This window comes from Macaca nemestrina, chromosome 8 (assembly GCF_043159975.1).
Source record: "Macaca nemestrina isolate mMacNem1 chromosome 8, mMacNem.hap1, whole genome shotgun sequence".
NCBI classification, from domain to species: Eukaryota; Metazoa; Chordata; class Mammalia; order Primates; family Cercopithecidae; genus Macaca; species Macaca nemestrina.
In genome coordinates this window covers 51,578,825-51,591,801 of record NC_092132.1, presented here as the reverse complement: position 1 = coordinate 51,591,801, position 12,977 = coordinate 51,578,825, and the positions used below count along the sequence as shown (strand labels likewise).

The 12,977-nt window shown below is 37.9% G+C and overlaps 1 protein-coding gene across 10 annotated transcripts in view; it reads left to right on the top strand.

Annotated features, from left to right (window-relative positions):
* LOC105497251 (transmembrane protein 67) overlaps positions 1-10,022 on the top strand; it is a 63,672-nt gene extending 53,650 nt beyond the window's left edge. For 3 of the 10 annotated variants that reach the window (XM_011768231.2, XM_071068004.1, XM_071068003.1), the window contains 5 exons: positions 1,108-1,224; positions 1,329-1,433; positions 2,059-2,161; positions 7,194-7,336; positions 8,284-9,582. In XM_011768231.2, the coding sequence (XP_011766533.2) occupies positions 1,108-1,224; positions 1,329-1,433; positions 2,059-2,161; positions 7,194-7,336; positions 8,284-8,364 (549 nt within the window). In that variant the 3' untranslated portion in view covers positions 8,365-9,582. The other 7 variants (XR_011606882.1, XR_011606880.1, XR_011606881.1 and 4 more) reach the window with 7 other exon arrangements.
* The last annotated feature ends 2,955 nt before the right edge of the window (positions 10,023-12,977 follow it).

The following is a 12,977-nucleotide window of genomic DNA, read 5'->3' as shown; positions in this document are numbered from 1 at the left end:
CAGGCTTTATATAGGCCAGAGAACTTGAGTCGAGCCTTGAAGCATCAATCCAATCAAAATTTTTTTTGAGACGGAGTCTCGCTCTGTCGCCCAGACTGGAGTGCAGTGGCGCGATCTCGGCTCACTGCAAGCCCCGCCTCCCGGGTTCACGCCATTCTCCTGCCTCAGCCTCCGGAGTAGCTGGGACTACAGGCGCCCGCCACCACGCCCGGCTAATTTCTTTTTGTATTTTTAGTAGAGACGGGGTTTCACCGTGTTAGCCAGGATGGTCTCGATCTCCTGACCTCGTGATCCGCCCGCCTCGGCCTCCCAAAGTGCTGGGATTACAGGCTTGAGCCACCGCGCCCGGCCAAAAATTTTTTACATATTTGTGGTTGTCAGGATCCAAGTTGTATCAGGGAAACCCAAAATGAATATGGGTATCTGGTTCATAACATTAACTGTTTGGTCATGTATCACTATGTTTTATTGGAATTAATTAAGGAAGCATCTCAAAAATGTTTAGAAAACAAAAAAGATCATTTGCAATTATATAACTAGTTAACTCCAAAGCAAGACCTTTCAGCATACATTAAAAGAGCAATAATCTTCATTATAAGGGAAGCTAAGAATATCAATATACAATAAACATATATATAGTCTTTATATCATCTCCTTTGCTCTACTTAAATATATATACTCTACCTAAAAATATATATATGCTCTACTTAAATATATAAATGTATATGTGATAAATATAAATATATAAATATATATATTTAGATATTGATAAATATACATGTAAATATACATAATATAAATATAAATATACATGTAAATATATAGATAAATATACATGTATTTTTCTTTTTTTTTTTTTTAAGTAGAGCAAAGGAGATGATATAAAGACCTGTAAGGGAGTATGAATTAGAATAAAGCAGAAATTAGCAAAATCTGGGAACCTTGGATAATGGTAGAATCTGTTTCTCAAATACAGTTTCAGTGAATTTCACTTAGCACCTGAATCTTGTAATACATGATAACAGCTAAAAAACAGTCTGTATTTTCTTTTTGAGGCAGGAAATTTTTTATAATTTTGATCTTAACTTAAATTCTTTAACTTTTCAGGAAAATTTGTGTAGCCAGCGAGGTTTGGTACCCAACACAGATGGTCAGACTTTTGAGATTGCAATTTCTAACCAGATGAGACAACATTATGACAGAATTCATGAGACACTAATAAGGGTTTGTATAAAGTACAGTTCAGATATATTCTGTCAATATTTAATGTTTTTTAGATACCAAGAACATAAGACTTTGTATTTATTCATTTCTCTTTTTTACGTTAGAAGAATGGTCCTGCTAGACTATTGAGTTCATCAGAAAATACTTTTGAGCAGAGTATAAAGGCATATCATATGATGAATAAATTTCTTGGCTCCTTCATTGACCATGTATGTATGTCAACATTTATATTTAAGCTGGGATCAAATGCAGTTTTTAAAAGGTTAAGTGGGAATGTCAATTATTTCTTCAAGTCAACCAAGTCAGTAAACTTAGAACTCCCCTGCTTAGGACCTTCCCTTTTTTTGTCTGTCACATTCAATACTTAGGAATAATATATTTTTAAAAGACATTTCTAGCCATTAACAAACTATGGCTTAGGGATAGAGTTAGGTTATGCAAAAGTAAAATGAAATTTTCTTTGTCTGTTAACATAATGATGATTCCCTTATACTATATCTACACTGGAATTTTGTTAGCCAGTTCCCAAAATATTACTGCATTATTCATTATTGAAATCCTTGTGTTATGCTATGATTGTACTTCTGAAAAGCATTTTATAAATTGATTTTCAGTATATCTAGCCCTAAATACCAGTAAGGGCATTTAAAATTTAAAACATTCCTATAGAGAAGTTTGTTACAGGTTTCAGTGTAGTAAATTCAGTCTTTTTGAAGAACAGATTTTCTTTGTGTACTGTTCATTTTTCATTTTCTCTCCTGCTGATTTTACATTAATTGCAAAGCATTTATTTCACTGCTGTTTTTGAAATGATGCTGTCTTTTTTTTTATTAGGTTCATAAGGAAATGGATTACTTTATAAAAGATAAGTTGCTTCTTGAAAGAATTCTTGGAATGGAATTCATGGAACCAATGGAAAAAAGCATCTTTTACAATGGTATCTTTTAAATCCCTTTGTAGAACTTGATAACTGTTTTCAAAGTTTGAGAAAAAAGTGCTTGTAGATATTTTTCTTTTTTTCTTTTTTTTTTTTGAGATGGAGTCTCGCTGTATCGCCCAGGCTGGAGTACAGTGGTATGATCTCAGCTCACTGCAAGCTCCATCTCCCGGGTTCACGCCGTTCTCCTGCCTCAGCCTCCTGAGTAGCTGGGACTACAGGCACCCACCACCACGCCCGGTTAATTTTTTTCACTAGAGACGGGGTTTCACCATGTTAACCAGGATGGTCTTGATGTCTTGACCTCGTGATCCACCCACCTTGGCCTCTCAAAGTGCTGGGATTACAGGCATGAGCGACCGAGCCCAGCTGATATTTTTCTTTTGATTTAATAATTTTATGGATAGGCGCATTGGTTCATACCTGTAATCCCAGCACTTTGGGAGGCTGAGGCAGGTGGATCACCTGAGGTTAGGGGTTCCAGACCAACCTGCCAACATGGTGAAACCTGCCTTTTTGAAAAATACAAAATTTAGCCAGGCATGGTGGCAGGCACATATAGTCCCAGCTACTTGGGAGGCTGAGGCAGGAGAATGACTTGAACCTGGGAGGTGGAGGTTGCAGTGAGCTGGGTTCACTCCATTGCACTCCAACCTGGGTAACAAGAGTGAAACTCTGTTTCAAATAATAATAACAACTTTACATAAAAACAAAGGAAATACAATGAACTCAGTTAACCTCATGAATTATAATTCTTTTCTGTGTTCTATTTTATTATGTCATATAGCAGGAAACAAACACATAAAAGATTCTATAAGAAAGTAGAAAAGGTGAATTTCAGAATCAACAGTCCACATGGAAGAGATAGTAAAACAAATAAAATTCAGATTTTATTGGAACGTTCATTTAGTGCCAAACATATGAAACACTTAAAGAAGAATAACATTTGTGATTAATCTTTAATACTTAAGTTTTTATCTTATCCAAGTTTGTAAAAATTGCTAATATTTGTGACAGGAATAGTGATTAAACCTGGTTTCATATTAAAAAGATAGTATACATGTCATTTGTAGTATGACTGATGACATATGAGTAAGAATGGAAGTGGTATAACCAATACCCTGGCCTAGATATCCTTTACCCATATGTTATTGCATGCCAGATATTGTGTCAGTCTGAGATACACAGACGAATGATCCCTACCTTGGGTATCTTGTTTAACAGACTATAGAAGACAAACATGTGAATAAAGAGGGTGGTACTGGCATAGAAGTCTGTACAGGCACAGGTTGTGCCTAGGACAGAAGGGAGCATAGAAAATCTAACCAGATATGAGGTAAAGCCAGAAGAGGCAACATGGAGAAGTTTGAACTGAGTTTTAAAAACTCAGTAGCTGTTTGTCAACCGAGAGGATTAAGGTAAGAGAGGGAGGCAAAGACATTCATGCAGACAGGGAAAAGGGGATTCAAAAACAGTGCACAAAGTGCATTATGCACTTTCAAACTTTATAAAGTCTGATATGAAGTGGGACACAGTGGAAGAGAGCACTCGAAAGATAAAGAAGGCAGAGACCAAATTACAAAGGCCTTGCCTGATACACTAAGGAGTTTCACTCTATTCTGTAAACCTGTTGTTTCTAAAATTTTTTTTTAAATTTTTTGCCCCACAAGATGTATATAAGTTGATCCATGGAGGCATGAGAAGAAAATATTAAAATGTCTATTTGTATAAATTTGCAATTTAATCACCATTAATCTATTTTTAAATTTATATGGAGTAGTAATTAATAAAATATTTCTATTATATCTATTATGGGTTGCATGCTCAACATCTTATTCTGATAGGGATGCATGATCAAAATGATTTAGAAACCACTGCTAATGGGGCCGGGTGCGGTGGCTCATGCCTGTAATCCCAGCACTTTGGGAGGCCAAGGCAGGCGGATCACCTGAGGTCAGGAGTTCAAGACCAGCCTGGCCAATATGGTGAAACCCTGTCTCTACTAAAAATACAAAATTAGCCGGGAGTGGCGGTGCATACCTGTAATCCCAGCTACTTGGGAGGCTGAGGCAGGAGAATTGCTTGAACCTAGGAGGCGGGGGTTGTGGTGAGCTGAGATCGCGCCATTGCACTCCAGCCTGGGCAACAAGAGCAAAACTCTGTCTTTAAAAAAAAAAAAAGAAAAGAAAAGAAAAAGAAACCACTGCTAATGAACATGGATATATCACTGAAGGGTGCTAAGCAGATCTGATTTGTAAATTGGAGAATTACTCTGTTAGTAGGTTACAAGTTGAGTTTAAATAGATGCAAAATTGTAATAGCATAGTTTAGACATTAGGATTATAGCTTTCCTCCAGGGCATAGTGGCTCACACCTGTAATACCAGCCCTTTGGGAGACCAAGGCAGGTGGTCACTTGAGCAGTTCAAGGCTGCAGTGAGTTATGATCATGCCGTAGCACTATAGCCTGGGTGGCAGAGCAAGACCCTGTCTCTGTAAAACAAAAACAGACAAACAAAAATATTGTAGCTTTCAAAGTCTTCTGGTCTTGGATTCAAAACCTGACTCTACCATTTACTGGCTTTGTGAACTTTGAGAAACTTGCTTAGCCTTTCTGAACTTTAATGCCTTCTTTGTAAAATTGGTTACAATCCTCTAAAAGTTTTGTGGAGTTATTATGTGTTAATATAAAGAACCCAGTAAAGTATCTGTTATGGACAGGCACTCAGAAAAGGAAATGTTATTATTATTATTATTATTTTTTGAGATGGAGTTTCACTCTTGTTGCCCAGGCTGGAGTGCAGTGGTGTGATCTTGGCTCACTGCAACCTCTGCCTCCCAGGTTCAAGTGATTCTCCTGCCTCAGCCTCCCAAGTAGCTGGGATTACAGGCGTGTGCCACCACACCTGGCTAATTTTTGCATTTTTAGTAGAGGCGGGTTTTCACCATGTTGGCCAGGCTGGTCTTGAACTCGTGACCTCAGGTGATCTGCCCGCCTCGGCCTCCCAAAGTGCTGGGATTACAGGCGTGAGCCACCGCGCCTGGCCCTATTATTTTTAATAATACAATAGTCACCTTCTTTCTTCCTGCTTTTTTTCTTCCTTTCTCCTTCAGTCTTCCTTCCTCTTCCTCCTCTTTCTAACTGTATTCTTCCATCTCTCTATCTTCTTCTTCTTTTTTTTTTTTTTTTTGGAGATGGAGTTTCGCTCTGTTGTCCAGGCTGGAGTGCAGTGGCACAATCTTGGCTCACTGCAACCTCCGCCTCCCAGGTTCAAGCAATTCTCCTGCCTCAGCTACTCGAGTAGCTGGAATTACAGGTGCCTGCCACCACACCTGGCTAATTTTTGTGTTTTTGGTAAAGATGGAGTTTCACCATATTGGCCAGGCTGGCCTCGAACTCCTGACCTCAAGTGACCTGCCCACCTCAGCCTCCCAAAGTGGGATTGCAGGTGTGAGCCACCGCTCCTGGCCTCACTATCTTCGTCTTCATCAAGAGCTGATGAGACTATGAGCTAAGGCAGTAGCAGTGGGGCTAGAGAAGAAAGGATTGCCAGAAATGTTAAGGGAAAAGACTAGTCAAAAATTATCCAGACTTCTGGCTGTGTGACTAAGTGGGTGGTGGTGCCTTTCAATAACAGAGGCAATACAGAAGGAGGACCAGGTTTTGAGGGAAAGAGGATGAATTTAGTTTTCAGTATGTTGCATCTTGAGGTACTTTAGGACATCTAGGAAGAGGTATCCAGTAGGCATTAAATATAAGGGACCAGGTCGTAGGAGAAAGTAGAAGCACACAATAAATTGAGGAGTTGCTATCATATGAAGTCATTGCTGGAGCAGTGTTAGTAGAAAATCACCAAGAGACAGTATGTAAAACAGGTTTATTTTTAAGATTATATATGCAAGTATAATGTGCATATTTTGTAAGGATATAACTTATAGGTCAGTGAATTTTCACAAACTGAATATACCCCTGTAACTAGTACCCTTTCAAGAGAGAACATTACCAGCACTCCAGATGCCCCCTTGTATAAAGCAGATGTTCCTAACTGGGTATCCCCGGGCTGCTTCAGTGGTTTTCTGGATTTCCCTGAAATTGTTGGCAAGACTTGTATATGTATAGTTTTTTTTGTTTTTTTTTTCCTGGTGGAAGGGTCTTTAGCTTTCATCAGGCTTTTGTAGTTTTTTGTTTGTTTGTTTGTTTGTTTAGAGACAGGTTTTTGCTCTGTTGCCCAGGCTAGAGTGCAGTGGTGCAATCATATTAATAGCTCGCTATAACCTCAGACTCCTGGGTTCATGCACTCCTCCCATCTCAGTCTCCCAAATAGCTAAGACTACAGGTGTGCACCACCAGATCCTTTTTCTTTTTTTTTGGTAGAGATGGAGTCTCGCTATGTTGCCTAGGCTGGTCTTGAACTCCTGGCCTCAAGCAGTCCTCCTGCCTCAGCCTCCCAGAGTGCTGGAATTACAGGCATGAGACACTGTGCCCGGCCTCATCATAATCTTTTTAAAAGGGTGTTCACATCCCAATAAGGATGAAACCCGCTGGTGGAGTGAGAAGAGAACTTAGAGCAAAACCTTAAGGGGACTATTTGAAATAAATTATTGAACTCTTGAACACTGTGTACTATTCTGTGCCTTGCTGGGTTTTTTCTCTAATATACTCTATCTTAGGGAATGTTTGTAAGATTAATTTAGCTTTTAGTTACATAAAGAAATAGAGAAAGGCTATTTATTAACTGGTCTTTGAAACTTACACTACTAGCAGTTACCAACCATTGGTCCTAATGTTAAAACTGCTTTATAGGAGGTGTTATGAGTTTTTTAACTAACCTCTTTTAGATGAGCAAATCTTAAAATTTTTGTTTATTTTTAATTTAATTATTTTGTTTATTTTTGTGTAAGCCATGAATTATTGTATATAGTATGTTTCTAATGTGCTATTTTTAAATATCCAGATTTTGTCACCAGAAATTTATCACAGACTTGTTCCTTTTTTAAATTTCTAATTTATATTTTCTAAACTTTTTTAATAGATGAAGGTTATTCTTTCAGCAGTGTCCTGTATTATGGAAATGAAGCTACCCTTCTTATTTTTGATCTGCTGTTCTTCTGTGTTGTGGATTTGGCTTGCCAAAATTTTATTTTAGCATCCTTCCTTACATATCTACAACAAGAGGTAAATTTTAAAAATTTTTCTACATTTCCCTTCATTTTCTTGAGAGAAATATGTTAGAAGTAGATATTTTCATAGCAGAGAGTAACAATGTCTACTTTTACTACAATTTTGTAAAGGTTTAGAATATGACTAACCCCACCAAAAGGAGGAATAACATTTCAACCAACTGTACTCTGTCCTTTAGGGTCAATGAAATACTGAGGTCTAGTGGAGGGCATCAGTTGCTTGATTATACATGGAAGAGGAATCCTATAGGAAGACATTTAACTACTAGTCTCCTAGATGCTACAAGTGAACAGTAATTAGAGTCCCATCCACCCTCTCCACCAGATGTTAAGTAACAAAAAAACAGGCACTGGAGAGCTAGCTCAGGGCTCAGCACCAAAGGGAAGCCCCCTTTAGCCTGCAGCTTTGACACCTCGTCTACCAGTGTCGATGAAAAGCAACTTTGTGTATGAGTGTGGACCCTGAAATAGAGATCTCAAGAAATGGCAAATCTGTTCTTGAAATGGTGTTATTATCAACTAAATATTCTCCACTATGTCAAAGAAGTATATATGAGTAAGATGCAATTTATTAGTCCTTGACAGTGATCTAGAATTGTGCAGAAATTCTCTCCCTAGCGAGTAGATTCTTTTGATGTTTCCTTAGTTTTAGACTTAGAAGAAAGTTGCCTTTCTAAATATTTTAAAATGTATCCCTGTGAACATGAGAGAATTTGTATTATTAATTCATAAGAATTTACTCTAAATGGGAACATACATTGCTTTGAAACTATGAACAAAATTATCATCTTGAAATAATTTTGTGTATCACCATGGGATTCAGATGCCTGATACATGAAAATAGTTGAGAGAATTAGCTAATTTAATCTAGATGTTTTAACTGATGTGCATATTTAATTTTGTTTATATTTCTTTTCATTCTGAATTATTTTAATTTTCCAGATTTTTAGATATATCCGTAATACAGTAGGACAAAAGAATTTGGTGTCCAAAACATTGGTGGATCAAAGATTTTTGATTTAACTTCCTGAATAAATAACTTAAAGACTCAGTATAATCATGGCCAAAAAAATGTCATGATATCAGGTTAGTTTGCCATATTTTAAAAACTTTTAATGCAAACTATTCTGTTTTTGTTTTTTATTTGCAGAAAGATTTATTTTTATAACTTGGAATATATAATGTGATAAAACAGAAAATATTGTTTTCCCATTGTGTGTGGTATTTAATGCAGTAAATAATAAATTAACACTGACAGTGAGGCCAAAAAAAAATCTAAATGTTGCTTTCAGCATAATACTTTTTAATGATAATTAAAACAGTCCCCATCAATTTTCTCTGTGGATTATTTTATAAACTGACAGCTGCCTGAATTTTCTCACATTGACAAAGTAATTCGATTCCAAGTTTAAGACTAGTTTTCAGTTTGATATTTTCATGTTTTGTGTGCTTGTGGTTAAATAAATGTTGAAAGATATTTTCAAGTTTACTTAGAAATTTTAAATTGTATTATTGCTGATTCAATTTGCCTTATTCTAATTGCTTACCCTAGTTGGCAGTGGATTAATTCACTGTTGGATTGATATGCATCTCATGAAATGATATCTTTTCATTCCTTTGTATACCTGTATTAGGTCAGTATGCTCTTTCCATGCAATATATTTGCATTTCTAATATAGTTTACATTTATTAAGTTATCATATATGACATTTTTCCCAATATCATTTTTTATATTTTTTAATTACTTAATATTTTAAGAGTTATCTTTGCTTTTCAATTATGTTTAAAGATTGTAAATAGCAAACAGTAAGGCTGGGTGCTGTGGCTCACGCCTGTAATCCCAACACTTTGGAAGGCCAAGGCGGGTGGATCACTTCAAGTCAGGAGTTCAAGACCAGCCTGGCCAACATGGCAAAACCCCATATCTACAAAAAATACAAAAACTAGTTGGATGTGGTGGCCTGTAATCCCAGCTACTTGGGAGGCTGAGGAACAAGAATTGCTTGAAACCAGGAGGTGGAGGCTGCAATGAGCCAGATAGCACCACTGCACTACAGCCTGGACGACAGAACAAGACCCTGTCTCAGAAAAAAACAAAAACAAAAAACTGTAAATGTATCGTTTCTCACTGCTTTCTATGTTAATGCTGTGTAAATACTTAAAATGGAATACTGTATAAATATTGTTTATATTTTCTCAGTTGAAAATATATACTAAAACATTTGGTGTTTCTGTTTTCTATTTCATTAATGTATATCTCACGGAGTAGCATTTAGGAATATAGCATTATTGGGGCAGAGGTCCCAGCCATTGCCAAAGTTGAATCTTTTACATTTCCCTGAATCTTGAGGATGACTGAAAAGGAAGTCTTTGAAAGTGCAGTTTCTGAAGGATCACAGTACAGGAATGCCTTTATAAAAGCTGCAGAGATAAATACATGTACCGGCATGGATTTTTAAAACCACTCAGTCAGAAACGTATGAAAGAAATTCAACCATCATTCAACATAGAAGAAGTTAATTTTAGTGCAAATGTTTTTAAGTATTAAATTTCACAATAAAGGATCAATTGGCTTACTTGCTGATAAATTAAAACAGAGAAAACATTTAAAATCATTCTAAATTAATTTTGTATGATATTTTTATTTTGGTTAGATGCATAAAAATGTGTTCAGATTTTCATACACTGTCGACTCCTTTGTTCACATTGTCACAATTTACATTTCCTGATCATGTGCATAATTATTCACTAGATTCATTACCCTTTGTCTATTTCTGTAGTACCCAATCACTGTACTTTGAATCTTATATCCCTGATTTTACTGATTTTCTAGAAACATTTGATGTCTCTTCATCATTTCATAATGAAACAAAACCTAGAGAGGTTCTTTATAAGCTGTTGTGTACTTTGTGTGCTCCTTAGAAATGTACAGGGCCCTAAAATACTTCTGTAGACCAGTGTCTCTGTTATGGGAGATTTGTAAATGCTTGCTTCTCTGGCATTGCTGTCCTAACTGCCTTTTCAGAAGGCTTTGCTGATTACCTACATTGAGGAACATTCAAAATGATCATTAACTCAGCGCTTGCAAGCGTGAAGCATGTATCTTTTTTGTAAATAGTGACAAATAAAAGCTGAGGGGAAACAAATGTAAGTCAAGGAGCAGTGAGCAGTGCGGCTTAATGGAAAATCCTCCAAATTTAGCAACAGAACCTGGATTCAAATTAGAATTTTGCCCGTCACTTACAAACTTTGGTATCTTGAACAAAGTAATTTGCCATCATTGAGCTTCATTCTACATTTCTACAATGAAAATAATATTTTTTGCTTACCACTTATTGTAAGGCTTAGTTTCATGTGTGTGTGTGTGAGAGAGAGAGAGAGATGGGGTCTCCCTCTTGTCACCCAGGTTGGAATGCAGTGGCATGATTTTAGCCCACTGTAACCTCCACCTCTTAGGCTCAAGCAGTCCTCCACCTCAGCCTCCCAAGTAGCTGGAACAACAGGTGTGCGCCACCACACCCAGCTAATTTTTTGTGGATTTTTTGTAGAGACAAGGGTTCACCATGCTGCCCAGGCTGGTCTTGAACTCCTGATCAAGAGATTCACCCACCTCGGCCTCCAAAAGTGCTGGGATTACAGGTGTGAGCCACTACACCTGGCCAGGATTAGTTTCTTAAAATGTGATTTTAACGTTGAGTAAATACGAATGCGGGAATTTTTATTTTTAGTTCAAAATATCTGCCCCGAAGTATATTTTTATATTGCTAATAAATTAATAATATGATATTAAAACTCAGATTACTGATCTCAATAACTGACCAATGAAAATTCTGAGCCCACCTTCTTCCTCAGCCACCCCCAGCTCCACCAGGAAGAGGCCCAGATAGAAGTCAGCGATACACATAAAACATAAAAGGAGAAAACACCCCTGTGGGAGACACGGTTCATGACAGAGGGTGGAGAGAACAGGAAGAGTGTAGTATTGTCTCTGGGAGGGAGAGTTTTTTTCATTTGCTCATTCATTCCAACAGTGTTTCTACCTCTTCCCACTCCCAGCACCTCAGAAGGGTCTTATAATTAGCAGGAGAAACAGGTAAATTAACCAATAATGACAGCAATATGAAACGTGCTGCAGTTCCATGGTGTGATGTAAGGAAAGCTCTTAACTGTACTTCTGGGTCATCAGGGCTTTGACCTCAGGGAAGCGGATTTGATCTAAGATTTTAAGATAAGCAAACAAACAAACAAACAAACAAAATGCAACCAAAGCATGGAACAGTATGTGCTCAGAGACAAAGCAGCACATGGCAGTTTAGGGCACTACGGGCAGTTTGAATACAGAGTATATGTACTACTTATATTTTAAAAATTGTATAAGATGTTTTGTCATTTCAAGAAACTTCCCTTCTGGGGAGTGATTGCCCCTCCTGGGGGTCCCCAATTCTTCTAGACAGCAAAGGACTCAGGTGGGAGCATACCTTTGATATACGAACTATAGCCCTGAGCCACACCTCCTCTGTGGCCCTGAAACCCCAGGAGGCAATGTTCCTCTTCCTTAAATCATCCCAGGGCCAGGTAACAGGCAACTAGGGACTACCTCTGTAGTTTACAGCACACTGAAATTATTCCAACGAGCCGATCCCAAACTGTTGACCCCGCCCTGCCTTACCATTTCCTCGGAAACTCCAGTAAGCGCCCAGGCTCTCCCCTGGCTCCTGGTGCTCCCGCCTCCTGACTGGCGCTTTCCCCTGTGGCTGTGCATGGTGTGCTGCGCCATCTGTTTCTAGGACCTGTGAGTGTAAGAAACTTTTTCCTGTCTCCCCTTGTCATTCCTCACTCATCACTACATAAAAGAACACAGAACAGTATGTTTGGAGGCTTTGGAGGGCGATGAGGTTGGAAAGGAAAACAGGAGTCACATCATTAAAGGTTTTTATGTTGGGCCACATCTCCATCACTTGCATGGAATGTTTAACCAAGTTGGAGATAAGTGCTCTTGCTCTCTGTTGCCTGGCTACATGTTGTGGTTTGCAAGAAAATACATTGCCCCACTACCCATAAGAGAGGCACCAAGGGTAGTAGTTGAGAGCACAGACCCTGGAGCCAGACTGGTCTGTGTTCAAGTCCTGGCTGCATCACTTACTGGCTGGGCAATTTGAGCAAGTCATGATTAAATTTTCTCATCTGTAAGAGAGATAAATAGCACCTACCTCAAAGACGTATTGGGAAGATTAAATGAGTTATTGTGTACAGTGCTTAGAAAAGTGCCTGGCACGTAGTAAATGCTATGTGAATATAAGCTATGTAGTAGTAATAGTAGTAGTAGTGCCCATTAATATTTAGTGCAGAAAGAGAGACCCAGATTAGACCCACTAGAGACTACATTAAGACACTGTCTCCTTACTGAGTGTGCTAGAAGTAGCGGTAGACAAACTGCCTGCCACACAGTTGTCTGTGGGTTTTAAAAAATAACTGCTTCTGTTATTTTTATAATAATTATTGCTTCCATTGTAATTATTATCATTACAAGGAATACATGGCTGTGGCCCAAGGATAAATAAATAATCACAGATGATCAGTAGAATGAGGTCCAGGAAGAAGTCCACAGGTGTGTGGATATGTATATACACACATGA